Below are 18,568 nucleotides of genomic sequence, written 5' to 3'. Positions count from 1 at the left end.
AACATTAAGAAATGAAAAATAAACTACAAAAAATAAAAACATCTTTAAACTTTTTTATTTTATTATTATTATTATATTATTATATTATAATATTTATATTATATATTTTATATTATTATCATTATATATTTTTTGTCACTTACCGAATAAAATATATTATATTAGGAAAGCAGGAAGTGAACAAATGTAACAGTTACTGGTTATATCACCTCGTACTTCAGTATGTGACAAAAAATAATAATAAAATAAAATTAAGAAATAAAGAATAAAATCTAATTTTTATTTTATTTTATTATTATTATTATTTGACACATACGTAAAATATACGTATTTTATTTGGTACGTGGCAAAAAAATAAATAAAATAAATTTAAGAAATAAAAAATAATATATAAAAATAAAAATAATTATTTTTTTTACTTTTTTATTTTATTTTAAATTTTATTCTATTATTATTTTTTGTCACGTACCAAATAAAATAAAAAATAAAATAATTATAAATATTCATAAAATAAAGTTTAAAAAAACAATTTAAAATATATTAGGAAAGCAGGAAGTGAACAAATGTTTGTCAACCGTTACTGATTGTAAAAGTCAGGAGTATTTTTCAGGAGTATTTTTCAGGAATATTTTTCAGGAATATTTTTCAGGAATATTTTTCAGGAATATTCCATTCCTAACTTTTCAACTTATTTTCAACACAAACCGATGAACCGCGAGACCAACAAAGTAGAGATTACGTAACGTTTCTCCTGCTGGCTGCCGACCGGCTTCTGGTGTTTTCCCTCCAAAGGCGGCCATGTTGGCGAGCGTGCGTGTCGACGACTTCATGGGGGGTAAGGGGGGGTCCCTTGCCAAACGAGGTGGGAAGCGTGTGTTTACATTAGCGTGGTGTTTTGTTATTATTCCTCCTCCTGATGAAGGACGCGTACATAAACATCAAAAGTGCCCCCCCGGTATCGCCCCCCCCCCCCCCCAATGGGAGCTTGGGTTGTGTGACGGGTGTTTTTTATGTGTTCCAGGTCTGGATCCGTCTCAGCGTCAGGGCGTGGAGGAGCTCGTCGCCGCCGCGGCGCCGTGTCGCTTCGACCACGCTCGCCTCTTCGCGCTCCTGCAGAAGCAGACGCTGCAGCACCGCATGAGCGATTCCTTCTCCTGTCTGGTACGCAGCCACACGTGTCGCCACCGTCTCGGGAACAAAGATAGATTTCTAGCATTGGAAAAACTGCAAAAAATTCTATCTACTAATACTAATACTACTCAACTAATATAAAGTTGAGTCAAAACTATTGTATTTACTAGTCTACTACAGGGGCACCAACATGGTTATTCAGGAAATATAACATATGAATACATATATATATATATATATATATATATATATATATATATATATATATATATGAAATTATAATTCCTTTATTTAAACGTACTTACTTTTACTTTTATATTTCTTTATTTCAACTTTAATCTTGTCAATTTTATTCTCGTCGATTTACAACTTTTATTCATTTGCATTTCTTGGATGGATGGATGGATGGATGATTGATTGATGGATGGATGATGGATGGATGGATGGAAGGATGGATGGATGATGGATGGATGGATGGATGGAAGGATCGATGGATGATTGATTGATGGATGGATGGATGGGTGGACGGATGGATGGATGATTGATGGATGGATGATGGATGGATGGATGGATGGAAGGATCGATGGATGATTGATTGATGGATGGATGGATGGGTGGACGGATGGATGGATGATTGATGGATGGATGATTGATGTTGATGTATGGATGATGGATGGATGGAAGGATGGATGGATGAATGATGGATGGATGATGGATGGTTGATGGATAGATGATTGATGGATGGATGGATGGAAGGATGGATGATGGATGATTGATTGATGGATGGATGGATGGATGATTGATGATGGATGATGGATGGATGGAAGGATGGATGGATGGATGGGTGGATGGATGGAGAATGGATAGATGATGGATGGATGATTGATGATGGATGGGTGGATGGATGGAGAATGGATAGATGATGGATGGATGCTTGATGATGGATGGATGGATGGATGATGGATGGATGATGGATGGATGATGGATGGATGGATGAATAATGGATGATAGATGGATGGATGGATGATGATGGATGGATGATTGGTGGATGGATGGATGGATGGATGATTGATGATGGATGGATGGATGAATGGATGAATGGATGAATGGGTGGATGGGTGGATGAATGATGGATGTATGGATGATAGATGGATGATGTATGGATGATTGTGGATGGATGAATGGATGGATGGATGATTGATGATTGATGATGGATGGATGTATGGATGGATGAATGGATGAATGGATGAATGGATGTATGGATGGATGAATAATGGATGGTGGATGAATAATGGATGAATAATGGATGAATAATGGATGATGGATGGATGGATGAATAATGGATGTATGGATGATTGATGGATGGATGAATAATGGATGATGGATGGATGATGGATGGATGATGTATGGATGGATGGATGGATGGATGATGGATGGATGATGGATGGATGATGTATGGATGGATGGATGATGGATGGATGATGGATGGATGGATGATGGATGAATGATGGATGGATGATGGATGGATGATGGATGGATGATGGATGGATGATGGATGATGGATGATGGATGATGGATGGATGATGGATGGATGATGGATGATGGATGGATGATGGATGGATGATGGATGGATGATGGATGGATGGATGATGGATGGATGATGGATGGATGATGGATGGATGATGGATGGATGGATGGATGGATGATGGATGATGGATGGATGATGGATGGATGGATGGATGATGGATGATGGATGGATGATGGATGGATGATGGATGGATGGATGATGGATGGATGATGGATGGATGATGGATGGATGATGGATGGATGATGGATGATGGATGGATGGATGATGGATGGATGATGGATGGATGATGGATGGATGGATGATGGATGGATGATGGATGGATGATGGATGATGGATGGATGGATGGATGATGGATGGATGATGGATGGATGATGGATGGATGATGGATGGATGATGGATGGATGATGGATGATGGATGGATGATGGATGGATGATGGATGGATGATGGATGATGGATGGATGATGGATGGATGATGGATGGATGATGGATGGATGATGGATGGATGGATGGATGGATGATGGATGATGGATGATGGATGGATGGATGATGGATGGATGGATGATGGATGGATGATGGATGGATGATGGATGGATGGATGGATGGATGGACAGATGGATGGACAGATGGATGATGGATGGATGATGGATGGATGGATGATGGATGGATGATGGATGGATGGATGATGGATGGATGATGGATGGATGGATGGATGGATGATGGATGATGGATGGATGATGGATGGATGGATGGATGGATGATGGATGATGGATGGATGATGGATGATGGATGGATGATGGATGGATGATGGATGGATGGACAGATGGATGGACAGATGGATGATGGATGGATGATGGATGGATGGATGATGGATGGATGATGGATGGATGATGGATGGATGATGGATGATGGATGATGGATGGATGGATGGACAGATGGATGGATGGATGGATGGACAGATGGATGGACAGATGGATGATGGATGGATGATGGATGGATGGATGATGGATGGATGATGGATGGATGATGGATGGATGATGGATGATGGATGATGGATGGATGGATGGACAGATGGATGGATGGATGGATGGACAGATGGATGGATGGATGTATTGCTGATTCCAGTGAATCAAGAAAGCTACTTGTCAAGTTTTTATTCTAAAACATCCTAAAGAAATGTAAGGGGGGGCTTTGGGGGGGGTATTGAACATGACATCACTGACAACTGCTGTCGTTTCTCAATGGGGGGGGGCAGCTTCAATAATGCGGTCGTGTGTGTGTGGGGGGGGGGGCGCTGACACGTTAGGGTTTTTGTGTGCAACCAAACAATAATCATCTAACCCCCCATCATCATCACCATCATCATCATCATCATCATCACGGTGCGTTCAGGTGCCTCCAGTAAAAGTGCTCCATGATGAATTGAAAGAGAAAGGACTTCCTCCTTTGTAGTGGAGCATCCTCTAAACATTCAAGTGTTGCTGGTAGTACAAAGCTGACACTTGATGTTTCACTGAGTACTTTTTAGTAGTACTGGTTAAGTAGGCCTGATAATACCTCAAGGACAACTTTTATAAAAAAAATACAAAATACATTTTTCAAAACACACAACAAAACTTCCAAAGTTGGGACAGAATACCAGAATCGGCTTAGTATTATTTGCAGTACGCTAAAGTTTTTCTTATCGCTTATTAATAATCACAGCTTGTAGTCCCGCCCCCTTTCAGTAGAGATTCCCATGTCTGCCACATTGGATAATAGGACTACAAAGGTGACTATAGGGGTGTTATTTCATGTCTAGAGAGCTCTAATAATAATAATAAAAACATTTAGATGCTTATTATGTCTACTATATTATGTAATATGAGTGTAAAGGTGACTATAGGGGTGTTATGTCATGTCTAGAGGGCTCTAATAATAAAAAAAAATACATTTAGATGGCTATTGTGTCTACTATATTGGGTAATAGGAGTGTAAAGGTGAATATAGGGGTGTTATTTCATGTCTAGAGGGCTCTAATAATAATAATAATAAAAACATTTAGATGGTTATTATGTCTACTATATTATGTAATAGGAGTGTAAAGGTGACTATAGGGGTGTTATTTCATGCCTAGAGGGCTCTAATAATTAAAAAAACACATTTAGATGGTTATTATGTCTACTATATTATGTAATAGGAGTGTAAATGTGACTATAGGGGTGTTATTTCATGTCCAACGTGCTCTAAACATTTAAAAAAGCATAATTAGAAAGTCTTACACATTTTTGTTTATGTCTTATTAAGTCATTATTTCAACTATATTGGGTAATATGAGTGTAAAGGTGACTATAGGGGTGTTATTTCATGTCCAAAGGGCTCTAATCATGTTAAAATCAGTATTTAGAAGGTCATGTGTTTTACTATGTCTTACATTATCCCTTATTATGTCAACTATATTGGGTAATAGGAGTGTAAATGTGACTATAGGGGTGTTATTTCATGTCTAGAGGGCTCTAATAATAATAATAAAAACATTTAGATGGTTATTATGTCTACTATATTATGTAATAGGAGTGTAAAGGTGACTATAGGGGTGTTATTTCATGTCCAACGTGCTCTAAACATTTAAAAAAGCATTATTAGAAAGTCTTACACATTTTTGTTTATGTCTTATTAAGTCATTATTTCAACTATATTGGGTAATATGAGTGTAAAGGTGACTATAGGGGTGTTATTTCATGTCCAAAGGGCTCTACTTATGTTAAAATCAGTATTTAGAAGGTCATGTGTTTTACTATGTCTTACATTATCCCTTATTATGTCAACTATATTGGGTAATAGGAGTGTACAGGTGACTATAGGGGTGTTATTTCATGTCTAGAGGGCTCTAATAATTTGAAAAAAAAAACATTTAGATGATTATTATGTCTACTATATTATGTAATAGGAGTGTAAATGTGACTATAGGGGTGTTATTTCATGTCCAAGGTGCTCTAACAATTTAAAAGGCATAATTAGAAGATCTTAAAAGGGTTTTTATGTCTTATTTTCTCTTATTATGTCTACTATATTGGGTAATGGGGGTGTAAATATGACTATAGGGGTGTTATTTCATGTCTAGAGCGCTCTAACAGTTTAAAAGGCATGAATAGAAGGTCTTAAAAGGGTTTTTATGTCCTATTTAGTTATTATGTCTACTATATTGGGTAATAGGAGTGTAAATGTGACTATAGGGGTGTTGTTTCATGTCTGGAGGTCTCTAATCAGGCCTTTAGTAGGTAGCCAACAGACGTTCGTGGTCTCCCACCAGAGTCAGCGTTTGTCCAGACTACGAATCAGAGTCTGCAGGTCAGCGTTCATCAGAAGCGCACGTATGAAAGGTAGACCTCGAGGCGGCCATCGAGGCGGCCATTGTCCTCCCAAGAGTGACATGTGGTCTCCTTTCACGGGTCTACCTGCCTCCTCTCGGCTCTGCAATTAAGACCCGTCCATTCAGCGTTGGCGCCTTTTGTCGAGGCGCCGTCTTTGTGTTCCAGACCTCAGCTCTTTTTCACGCTATAGCGGCCCCAGAAGGCCGCGCCCGGACGGGGGAGGACATCTGTTGACAAGTGGCTTGGATTCATGTCAGAGCCGAGGTCGCGTTTTATTCAGCGTTCGATGAACCCGACAACAACAACAACGGTAATTAGGATGAGCTTTGCTCCGGAGGGGCGTCCCGCTTGGCGCCTGAAGGGACCGCCGTTCGCGTCTTTTCTAGCGCCGACGCGGGACTTATTTCCACTCGATGAACCGCAGCTCCGGCGGCACTCGTGCACACATCACGCTACTCGCTTGTGTAATCACGGCCGTTTGTTGATGCTACCAGCTGTACAGCAGATTGTTAAAAATAATTTTTTTAAAAAACGGAAAAATTGATAAAAAAAAAATAAATTATCATCTAACACTATAATACACTAGAATATCCAATACTAGTTTCAATAAAAGTTGAAATATGACAGAAAAAAGATGAAATCATATTACCATGACAAACTAAACACAAAGTTAGGTTATGGAAAATAACCGATAACGTCCAAATCATCTGGGAATGAAGTCGGAGAAGAGGAAGAAGAATGTTTACAAGAACTGAGTTGAATTACTGGGAAAAAAAATGTTTTTAAAAGTTCAAATATTAAAGAAAAATATTGTTTTAACATTTAATTATTTAGAAAAAAAATGCAATTTCATGAGATAAACGTAAATAAAATATGAAAAAAGATATATATTATCTAATATATATATTTAAAAAATATATCTATATATTTTTTATTTTCATATTTTATTTACATTTCTCATAAAAAACTTTTATAATATTTTATTAAATATTATCAGTTATAATATTTACAGAAAAAAAGTTGTAATTTTATGAGATTAATGTAAATAAAATATGAAAACATATATATATAGATATTTTAAAAATATATATATATTTTTAAATAATATATATTTTTGTCATATTTAATATGTTTATTCTCATAAACATAAATTAATTTTATGCTATTTTTATTGCAATTTTATGAGATAAACGTAAATAAAATATCAAAAAACATATATAGATATTTTAAATATATATATATATTTAAAACAATATTTATATATTTTCATATTTAATTTATGTTTATTCCCATAAATAATTTATATTTTTTATTCATGTATATGTATATATTCATATATATTTAATTAATTCTTTTCATATTTAATTTATGTTTATTTTCATGAATTATATATATATATATTCATATTTTATTTATGTTTATCTCATAAAATTGCAGATTTTTATAATATTTTATAAAATATTATAAGTTAGAATATTTACAGAAAAAAGTTGCAATTTTATGAGATAAACGTAAATAAAATATGAAAAAACATATATATAGATATTTAAAAATAGATATTTTTTAAATAATATATATTTTTTTCCATATTTAATTTATGTTTATTCTCATAAAATTGCAACATTTTTCTGTAAATATTATAACGTTATTATTAGAAACGTACATAAAATATGAAGAAAAAAAATATTATATATACGTATATATATATTTTAAAAATATCTATACATTTTTTTTCATATATTATTTATGTTTATTCTCATAATTTTCTCATGCGAGAACTTAAAAAAATACATATATTATTTTAAATACATATATATATATATATATATATTGCTGGGTGGAGGGCATGTGATGGAGTACTCGGACTTTATTTGAGCGGCAGGAGATATGAAAAATAAATCAGTGGAACTTGAACCCCATCCCAAACCGCCCACCCCCCCCCAACCGCCCCACCTTGCCGCGTAAAAAGCCTGAGGTCAAAGGGCGACGACGGCTGAGAAGCAAGCTCTTCACGAGACGTGTTCTGAAGCCCAATATTTACACCTCTGCAATCTTTTCCATCCACGGGGCGCCCCACCTTGAGGGCCCCCCGCCCCCCCCTCCATCTTCCCGCCGCGTACGAATGCCGCCGTCGTTGCTAATGCATGACTTGCACGCATACGCACGCGTCATGCATTTTGCCAATTAGAGAAACACACTCAGGCTCAGCAAGCATTGCGTTCCTTAACTAGCTAACCGGGCAGGATGCTAACATGGCCGACCACAGCTCATTAGCATTAAAGCTACGCGCGCGCACACACAGTAGATCTTAACAAAAAAAGCAATCACACTCAAATTTTTCCAATGTTTTCCAACCAGACATCAAATTGTTAGCATGCTAACTGTTAGCGTGCTAACACATTTTATTGCTGGCAGTTAGCATCGCTAGCATTTTTCTCATCTTTGTCGGTGCATACTTGCAATATTGTTTTGCGCAGTCATGCTAACACACCGGTGTAAACCTGCATATGACTTTGTGCTAGCATCCTACATATCGCACTTAGCATTTTAGCCAATGCGAGTAGTTGTTACAAGTTAGCATCTCTGCGGGCGTAAACTCACAGTATGACTTTGCGCTGTATTGCCATGATAATGTTAGCATTTTATCAATTTTTATAGCTAATAATTAGCATGTTAGCATGTTTTTCATGAACTCGCATATAACTTTGCATCAGCCTCGTTAACATGCTAACAGTGTGCATGCTACATGCTGCCAATTTATCCAATTCAGTAACTAGCAGTTAACATGCTAACTGTTATCATTTTTTGTCATGCCAGGTGTAAGCAGGTCAATGTTAGCATATTAGCTCTATATCCATATTTGTAGTAAATTTAGCATGCTAACTGTTATCATTTTTTTGTCATGCTAGGTGTAAGCATGTCAATGTTAGCATATTAACACTGTATCCATATTCGTAGTTGTTAGCATGTTAACTGTTATAATTTTTTGTTGTCATGCTAGGTGTAAGCAGGTCAATGTTAGCATATTAGCTCTATATCCATATTCGTAGTTAAGTTAGCATGCTAACTGTGATCATTTTTTGTTGTCATGCTAGGTGTAAGCAGGTCAATGTTAGCATATTAGCTCTATATCCATATTCGTAGTTAAGTTAGCATGCTAACTGTGATCATTTTTTGTTGTCATGCTAGGTGTAAGCAGGTCAATGTTAGCATATTAGCACTAAATCTATATTCGTAGTTAAGTTAGCATGCTGTTATAATTTTTTGTTGTCATGCTAGGTGTAAGCAGGTCAATGTTAGCATATTAGCTCTATATCCATATTTGTAGTAAATTTAGCATGCTAACTGTTATCATTTTTTGTCATGCTAGATGTAAGCAGGTCAATGTTAGCATATTAACACTGTATCCATATTCGTAGTTAAGTTAGCATGTTAACTGTTTTAATTTTTTGTTGTCATGCTAGGTGTAAGTAGGTCAATGTTAGCATATTAGCTCTATATCCATATTCGTAGTTAAGTTAGCATGTTAACTGTTTTAATTTTTTGTTGTCATGCTAGATGTAAGTAGGTCAATGTTAGCATATTAGCACTAAATCTATATTCGTAGTTAAGTTAGCATGCTGTTATCATTTTTGTTGTCATGCTAGGTGTAAGCATGTCAATGTTAGCATATTAGCACTGTATCCATATTCGTAGTTAAGTTAGCATGTTAACTGTTATAATTTTTTGTTGTCATGCTAGATGTAAGCAGGTCAATGTTAGCATATTAGCTCTATATCCATATTTGTAGTAAATTTAGCATGCTGTTATCATTTTTTTTGTCATGCTTGGTGTAAGCAGGTCAATTTTAGCATATTAGCACTGTATCCATATTCGTAGTTAAGTTAGCATGTTAACTGTTATAATTTTTTGTTGTCATGCTAGGTGTAAGCAGGTCAATTTTAGCATATTAGCACTGTATCCATATTCGTAGTTAAGTTAGCATGTTAACTGTTATCATTTTTTGTTGTCATGCTAGGTGTAAGCAGGTCAATGTTAGCATATTAGCACTGTATCCATATTCGTAGTTAAGTTAGCATGTTAACTGTTATCATTTTTTGTCATACCAGGTGTAAGCATGTCAATGTTAGCATATTAGCACTGTATCCATATTCTGAGTTAAGTTAGCATGCTAACTGTTATTTTTTGTCATGCTAGGTGTAAACATGTCAATGTTAGCACATTAGCACTGTATCCATATTCGTAAAGTTAGCATGTCAATATTAGCAATGTATCTATATTTGTAGTTAAGCTAGCATGCTAACTGTTATCATTTTCTTAATCATGCTAGGTGTAAGCATGTCAATGTTAGCATATTAGCACTGTATCAGTATTCGTAGTTAAGTTAGCATGCTAACAGCTACACAATTTCCACCCCAAAAGTAAGCAATGGATTGTGGCTAAGTGGATGGTTTGTGTGGTTTGAGCTTCTTGGTGTGCTTCCAGTTGGAATGCTTTCCCGCCTTGGATGAAATTCTCGGACCAAAAATGTCATCATTCATCCAAAAAGGTTTTGAGGTCAACGGGAAACTTTTATTTGGTTTTTATGAAGCCGAGGAGAGGCCAGTGGATGAGGTCGGCGAACCACACGGCACCCCGGACGAGGTAGTCGGCTCGTTAGCCACTAATTGTCGAGCTAGCGGAGCCAAGATGGCGTGTGCGCGCCATCTGTTTGTCGCTGAGGAACATCTTGTCGCTCGTCTCTCGCTGTGCCGCCGTATTAATAGCTCGCAGACGGGAGGGAAGCAAGAGAACCGTCGGGAGGTGTCAAGCAAAACTGAGGAGGAGGCGGAGGAAGTCCACCAAAAGGCTTGCGGAGGTCCGGAAGCCATCAATCATATGATGGAACCGCCATTTTAATGCACTTGTACAATGACGACAATTCAATAATTACTGTTCCGTGTTTGTGTGTGTGCGCGCGCATAATGAACCGTGCGGGTTTCGCGTCCAATTATTGATTCGACGGCGTATGGATCAATGACGTCTCCCATGGCAACAGGCTGGCGAACGCTACCCGTTCCTGTGAAGCGATCGCTATTTTCATATTTCCGTGCGCATGTGTTTATAAATAAAGAGTCATTCTTGAAAAACGCTTCAGCGTCCCGCGTTGCATTTTTCAAGGACTGCTTAAAGGATCTGAAGTGCTGCACTTGAGATGGCGGCTTCCGCTTTGCCGACTGAAAAACTACAACCCCAAATCTAAACTTTCTATTTGTCTCTTTTTAATCATAAAAAGAAAACGACACTTTTTACAGCGCAGGGAATCCATAACCACCACGTCTATGGTAATTAACTTGATCATGTGACCAAGAATAGACGATAAGAGGTTTCACGGAGGGAGTGAAGCCTCCTGTCAGTCATTTAAGCTCTTTGACAACGCTGCAGTTCACAATGTTTCCCATGGGGGCGCTGTTGGGCGTCAAGCAAAGTGGGAATTTTCATTGGAAATGGATGTTGAAATATCCCAGAATTATTTCCAAAATTCACCGACAGAGTATTTATTCTATTCATTGATTATTCATTTCGCAACGACGGTTGCGAAATGAATAATCAATGAATAGAATAAATAAAAAACAAATAATTATCATTTAAAAATTAAATTAAATTACCATGATGTATTACCATAATAATGTTAGCATTTTATCAAATTTTATAGCTAATAATTAGCATGTTAGCATGTTTTTCTGTTTTTGTAGGTGTGAACTCGCATATAACTTTGCATCATACTCGGTGTTAACATGCTAACAGTGTGCATGCTACAGTAAGTATGCTGCCCATTTATCCAATTCAGTAACTAGCAGTTAGCATGCTAACTGTTATCATTTTTTTGTTGTCATGCTATGTGTAAGCGTGTCAATGTTAGCATATTAGCACTGTATCCATATTCGTAGTTAAGTTAGCATGCTAACTGTTATATATGACAGATATATTTTTTGTATTTAAAAATATGTATTTTTTGTATTAAAAGTATATATTAAATAATATATAATAAATAATAAATAATATATTTTAAAAAATATATATTGTATTAAAAAATATGTATTTTTGTATTAAAAATATATATTAAATAATATATAATACATAATATATTACAAATTTTTCAAAAAATTATAAATGCATGTATTTTGTTTCATAAGTACTCTCTTGCATGATTAAAAATAAAAAGTCACATTAACAGTAAATACATTTGACTTATATATAATAATAATATGTAATATTATTATATATTTAATCATATTTTTACTAAATAATGTGTTCATCCATATTTTAGATTAAGTCTGAAGGCGTCTCCAAACCAGATGGATTGCTGGTTCCATCCTCAGTCATTAAATACATTTGAGTTATACATAATAATAATAATATGTAATATTATAATATTTTAAGTCATATTTTTATTTAATTTTGTGTTCATCCATAGAATGAGAAATGAACTATAGATATGTATTTTTTGTATAAAAATATGTATTTTTTGTATTAAAAAATATATTAAATAATATATAATAATAATAAATAATATATAAAAAATTCTAAAATATATATTATTAAAATATATTTTATTTATATATATTTAATAATATTTTTTATTTAATTTTGTGTTTATCCATATTTTAGATTAAGACTGAAGGCGTCTCCCAACCAGAAGGATTGCTGGTTCCATCCTCAGTCAGTAAATACATTTGAGTTATATATAATAATCTGTAATATTATAATATATTTAATAATATTTTTATTACATTTTGTATTCATCCATATTTTTGATGAAGTTTGAAGGCGTCTCCAACCAGATGGATTGCTGGTTCTATCCTCAGTTAGTAAATACATTTGAGTTATATATAATAATAATATGTAATATTACAATATATTAAATCATATTTTTATTTAATTTTGTGTTCATCCATAGAATTAGAAATGAACTATAGATATATATTTTTTGTATAAAAAATATTTATTTTTTGTATAAAAAATATATATTAAATAATATATAATAATAATATATAATAAATAATATATTAAATAAATTCTAAAATATATATTAAAATATATTTTATTTATATATATATATATTTAATAATATTTTTATTTAATTTTGTGTTTATCCATATTTTAGATTAAGACTGAAGGCGTCTTCCAACCAGAAGGATTGCTGGTTCCATCCTCAGTCAGTAAATACATTTGAGTTATATATAATAGTATGTAATATTATAATATATTTAATAATATTTTTATTAAATTTTGTATTCATCCATATTTTTGATGAAGTTTGAAGGCGTCTCCAACCAGATGGATTGCTGGTTCCATCCTCAGTTAGTAAATACATTTGAGTTATATAATAATAATAATAATAATATGTAATATTATCATATATTTAATCATATTTTTATTTAATTTTGTGTTCATCCATATTTTCAATGAAGTCTGAAGGCATCTCCAACCAGATGGATTGCTGGTTCCATCCTCAGTTAGTAAATACATTTGAGTTATATATAATAATAATAATATGTAATATTATAATATATTAAATCATATTTTTATTTAATTTTGCATTCATCCATAGAATTAGAAATGAACTATAGATATGTATTTTTTGTATAAAAAATATGTATTTTTTGTATAAAAAATATATATTAAATAATATATAATAATAATAAATAATGTATAAAAAATTCTAAAATATATATTATTAAAATATATTTTATTTATATATATTTAATAATATTTTAATAAAATTTTGTGTTCATATTTGACTGAAGGCATCTCCCAACCAGATGGGTTGCTGGTTCCATCCTCCATTTAAACGTGCATCTCAACTTCTGTCGTACGTCTGTCGTCCCCAGGGTTGGTTCAGTCCGGGTCAGGTGTTCGTGCTGGACGAGTACTGCGCTCGCTACGGCGTCCGAGGCTGCCACCGCCACCTGAGCTACCTGAAGGACCTGATGGAGTTCTCGGAGAACCACACCCTGGTGGACCCCACGCTGCTGCACTACAGCTACGCCTTCTGTGCCTCCCACGTCCACGGGAACAGGTACCACCGCTGGCGGTTTCGTTTCTCGTGTGAGCGGCGCGACGTCGCTCGGCCACTTGTTGGCGTGACCCCACCCCCACCCACCCACACCCACCCCCACCCGCCTGCCAATTTGTGAGATCTGTGCATTTTCTCCTCAGTCAATTAGCCAACGTAATTATTAGCTCCTCAAGCTAATGTCTGGATACAAGTTGGGGGGGGGGGGTTACTGGAGCTGGCTTTTTGTCAGCTGGCTGTAATTTGAGTCCCCGTTGCCCAATTCCGGGTCCCCGCTAGTGGTTAGTGGGTGTGGGTGGGAATGGGAGCTTTGGGATGGCTGGCAGCCTCCGAGGTGACGATGGGAAGAAAAAAAAAAAGACTTAATTACAGAAGCGGAGTTTCTCCCTTGGGTTGGGGGTGGGGGGGTAAAGGGGGGGGGGGGGTTCACAGAGAGAGGAGTCCATAAAGTGGAAAGTGGGCGGGGCTAAGATGGCGGAGTGGTTGGCATACTCAACAGACGTAAACATCCTATTTGACATATTGTTATTTTATTATTTAACACTTCAGTTTCATGCTTCATTTTTTTCATTTCTCTCATATTTATTCACTTTTCAACTACTGCCTTTCATATGTTTTTTTTTTTTTTTTTTTTTTTATTCGTCCACCACATGGCATTACTTTTGGCCATTCAAATTATGCTAATTATAATGATAATTCTATTAACATATATTTAATAATAGTAATACATATAATAATAATTAAATACATATAATAATAAATATAATTAATAAATAAATATAATAATATATGTATATAATATAATAATATATTATTGTATAATGTTATATAATATATTATATAATTCATAATATATAATATATTGTATAATATAATATTATATTGTAATATAGATAATTTAATTTAATATAATTTAATATAATAATGTAATGTATAATTATGTAACATATATATATATATATATAATAATATAATGTAATAATAACAAATATAATAAATAAATATATTAATAAATAAATATAATAATGTATATAATCTAATATTATATTGTATAATATTATATAATATATAATTTATAATACATTGTATAATGTAATATATAGAATTTAATTTAATATAATGTAATAATATAATATAATGTGCAATTTGTAACATTTATTTAATAATAATAATAAATATAATAAATAAATACATATAATAATAAATAAAATAAATAAATATAATGATATATATAATATAATAATATTGTATCACATTATATAATATATTATATAATTCATAATATATAATATGTTGTATAATGTAATATATATAATTTAATTTAATATAATATTATAATAATGTGTAATTTTTTAACATATATTTAATAAGAATAATAATATAACAAATACATATAATAATAAATATAATAAATAAATATCATAATAATATTATATTGTATAATATTATATAATATATAATTTAATTTAATATCATTTAATATAATTAAATAATATAATCATGTATAATCTTGTAATATAATATTGTAATAATAATAATCGTAATAATAATAATAATGAAAAGCTGTGAGGCTAGGGTTAGTTAGGTTAGGTGGCCTATAATAAATAATATTCATAAATACATGCTAAGAAATGATAAGAAAACAATTGTAAACGTTCAGGCCTTATATAATTCATGTTTCCATATCATATTATTTCAGGCCCATTGAATTTTTTTGCGGGGGGGGGGGAATAATATGAATCCATAATTGCAGTCAGAGGTCATGTGTGCCAAATGTCCATTTAAAGTGAAAGCCGTGTACGTAGTACTCTCATACTCTCATACTCTCATACTCTCATACTCTCATACTCTCATACTCTCACATGAAGTACAATCCACGTCTTGCCAGTGTGATTGTGTTTTGGGGCGAGCCCCGTCGCCATGGCAACTGATGTCAAAGCCACATCTGCACTGTGAGAGTTCGAAACCACAAACAAACAACGTGACTACGGCGTTGAGTTGTGGCCATTTTTTTTTTTTTTTTAGGGGGGTCCCAAAACCCCCAAATTTTAACAAAAATGTCTCTTGTGTGGGAAAAAAAAAAAAACGTGGTGTTTTTTTTTTTCCGTCCCGCTCACCTGTCATGTCCAGTCGTCTCCTCGCTAAGTCGCTGACATCGAGTGCGACAGGAGCTTTTAAACGCAATGCCGCCCCCCCCCCCCTTCCTGACGCACCCGAACCTGTCACATCCAAGCAGTCAGGTGACGTTCACGCTCAACTCGGAGTTTTTCCCGATGAGGTGAAGTGGCGTCCACATTGGGTACGCTGTCATGAGTCGGCCAGCCTGCGGGGGGTAAGGGGGGGGGGTGGCGTGGGGGGGTTTGTGTATTGGCGCATCCCGCAGGCAGATATTGTTACTTATCTTTTACACTTGAGCCGCATCGAGTGTAAACACACACACACACAAAAAAACCCTGACAAGAACCCCCCCCACCATTATCTTACACCCCCCCACCACACTTGCCCCCTCCCCCCCACATTGCAGCCTTGGCAGCTCGCTTGCTTCATTTAACAGCAACAATGTGTCTGAAGCCCAGCAAGCTGTCGCAACGCAGCACCCCCCCCCCCCGCCCCATCATCGACCCCCCCCCACCTCATCCGTGAGAGCGCCAAAGTGAGCGCACATGTGGCACTAGCACCCATCGCTAACACCTTCATTGAGGTAAACCCACCCATCCATCCATTCAGTAAACCAATAAACATCTACCGCCTTTCTCATTGGGAGTGACCAGGATGGATAGGATCAGGAAGAAGTCGTACATCAGAGGGACATTACATGTTCAAGTGCGTGGCGTCCTCGCCTTGAGCCAAATGTTCACCGGGAGTCCGGAGGGGCAAAACTGATTTGATATTTGGGGTGGGAGGCGGTCAAAGGTCAATGTGGGGTCGGAGGTCAAGACGTCAGTGTCAAACTGATGCTCACAAAATCACGCTGATTGATGGGTTGCGTGCAAAGTCCTTGTATTGCCTCCATGTGCTTTTTCATTGGACATATTTCCATCTTTACTTTGGGATCATGTCTTCCATTTTGTCTTTGTGTTGGGAAAAAAGAAAATTTAATAATTTTTATAAATTAATTTTCATTTGATCCATTGTCAAATACAGGATTGAGGCACGTGTCAAAATTAATTCATTTATTTATTTCACGGAAATTAGAAATTATCTATAGATATATATTTTTTTGTATTAAAAAATATGTATTTTTTTGTATTAAAAGTATATATTAAACAATATATAATAATAAATAATATATTTGAGGCGCGTGTCAAAATTAATTAATTCATTTATTTCCCTGAAATTAGAAATTAACTATAGATATATATTTTTGTATTAATTTATTTTTGTATTAAAAGTATATATTAAACAATATATTATAATAATAATAATAATAATATATAACAAATAATATATTTGAGGCACGTGTCAACATTAATTCATTAATTAATTTCCCCAAAATTAGATATTAACTATAGATATATATTTTTGTATTAATTTATTTTTGTATTAAAAGTATATATTAAACAATATATAATAATAATAATAATATATAATAAATAATATATTTGAGGCACGTGTCAAAATTATTTCATTAATTAATTTACCCAAAATTAGAAATGAACTATAGATATATTTTTTTATTAAAAATGTGTATCTTTGTATTAAAAGTATATATTAAACAATATATAATAATAATAATATATAATAAATAATATATTTGAGGCTCGTGTCAAAATTAATTCATTAATTTCCCAAAAATGTGAAATTAACAATAGATATTTTTTTATTAAAAATATGTATTCTTTGCATTAAAAGTATATATTTAAAAAATATATATGAATAATATATAAAAAGTAATATATTTTTTTTTTATTCCAAAAATTGTAAATGCATGTATTTTGTTTCATAAGTGCTCTCTTGCATGATTAACAATAAAAAGTCACGTTAACAGTAAATACATTTGAGTTATATATAGTAATATGTAATATTATAATTAATATTTTTTTAAATTTGTGTTCATCCATATTTTAGATATTATTTATTATTATTATATATTATATTATATGTTATATGTATTGTTATATTATTATTTTTTATTATTATAAATATTATTTTTTATTATTATAAATATTATTATTTATAATAATTTATTTGATATTTTTTGAAATATTATTATTATAAATAATATTATTATTTATTTAATATTTTATTGAAATATTATTATTATAAATAATATTATTATTATTTAGTATTTTATTGAAATATTATTATTATAAATAATATTATTATTTATTTAATATTTTATTGAAATATTATTATTATAAATAATATTATTATTTATTTAATATTTTATTGAATTATTATTATTATTATTATAAATAATATTATTATTTATTTAATAT

General features: G+C 33.3%; 1 protein-coding gene across 1 annotated transcript in view; it reads left to right on the top strand.

The window, feature by feature from the left end:
- cadps2 (Ca++-dependent secretion activator 2) overlaps positions 1–18,568 on the top strand; it is a 132,293-nt gene that overhangs the window by 46,915 nt on the left and 66,810 nt on the right. The window contains exons 12-13 of the mRNA XM_078791090.1: positions 1,022–1,161; positions 13,945–14,132. Coding sequence (XP_078647216.1) covers positions 1,022–1,161; positions 13,945–14,132 — 328 coding nt within the window. The remainder of the gene's footprint in view (positions 1–1,021; positions 1,162–13,944; positions 14,133–18,568) is intronic.

Source organism: Doryrhamphus excisus, linkage group LG6 (genome assembly GCF_037039965.1).
Source record: "Doryrhamphus excisus strain RoL-2023G ecotype Guam linkage group LG6, RoL_Dexc_Guam_v1.1, whole genome shotgun sequence".
In the NCBI taxonomy this organism is placed as follows: domain Eukaryota; kingdom Metazoa; phylum Chordata; class Actinopteri; order Syngnathiformes; family Syngnathidae; genus Doryrhamphus; species Doryrhamphus excisus.
The sequence above is the reverse complement of the archived record's forward strand: the minus strand, read 5'-3'. Positions and strand labels throughout refer to the sequence as shown.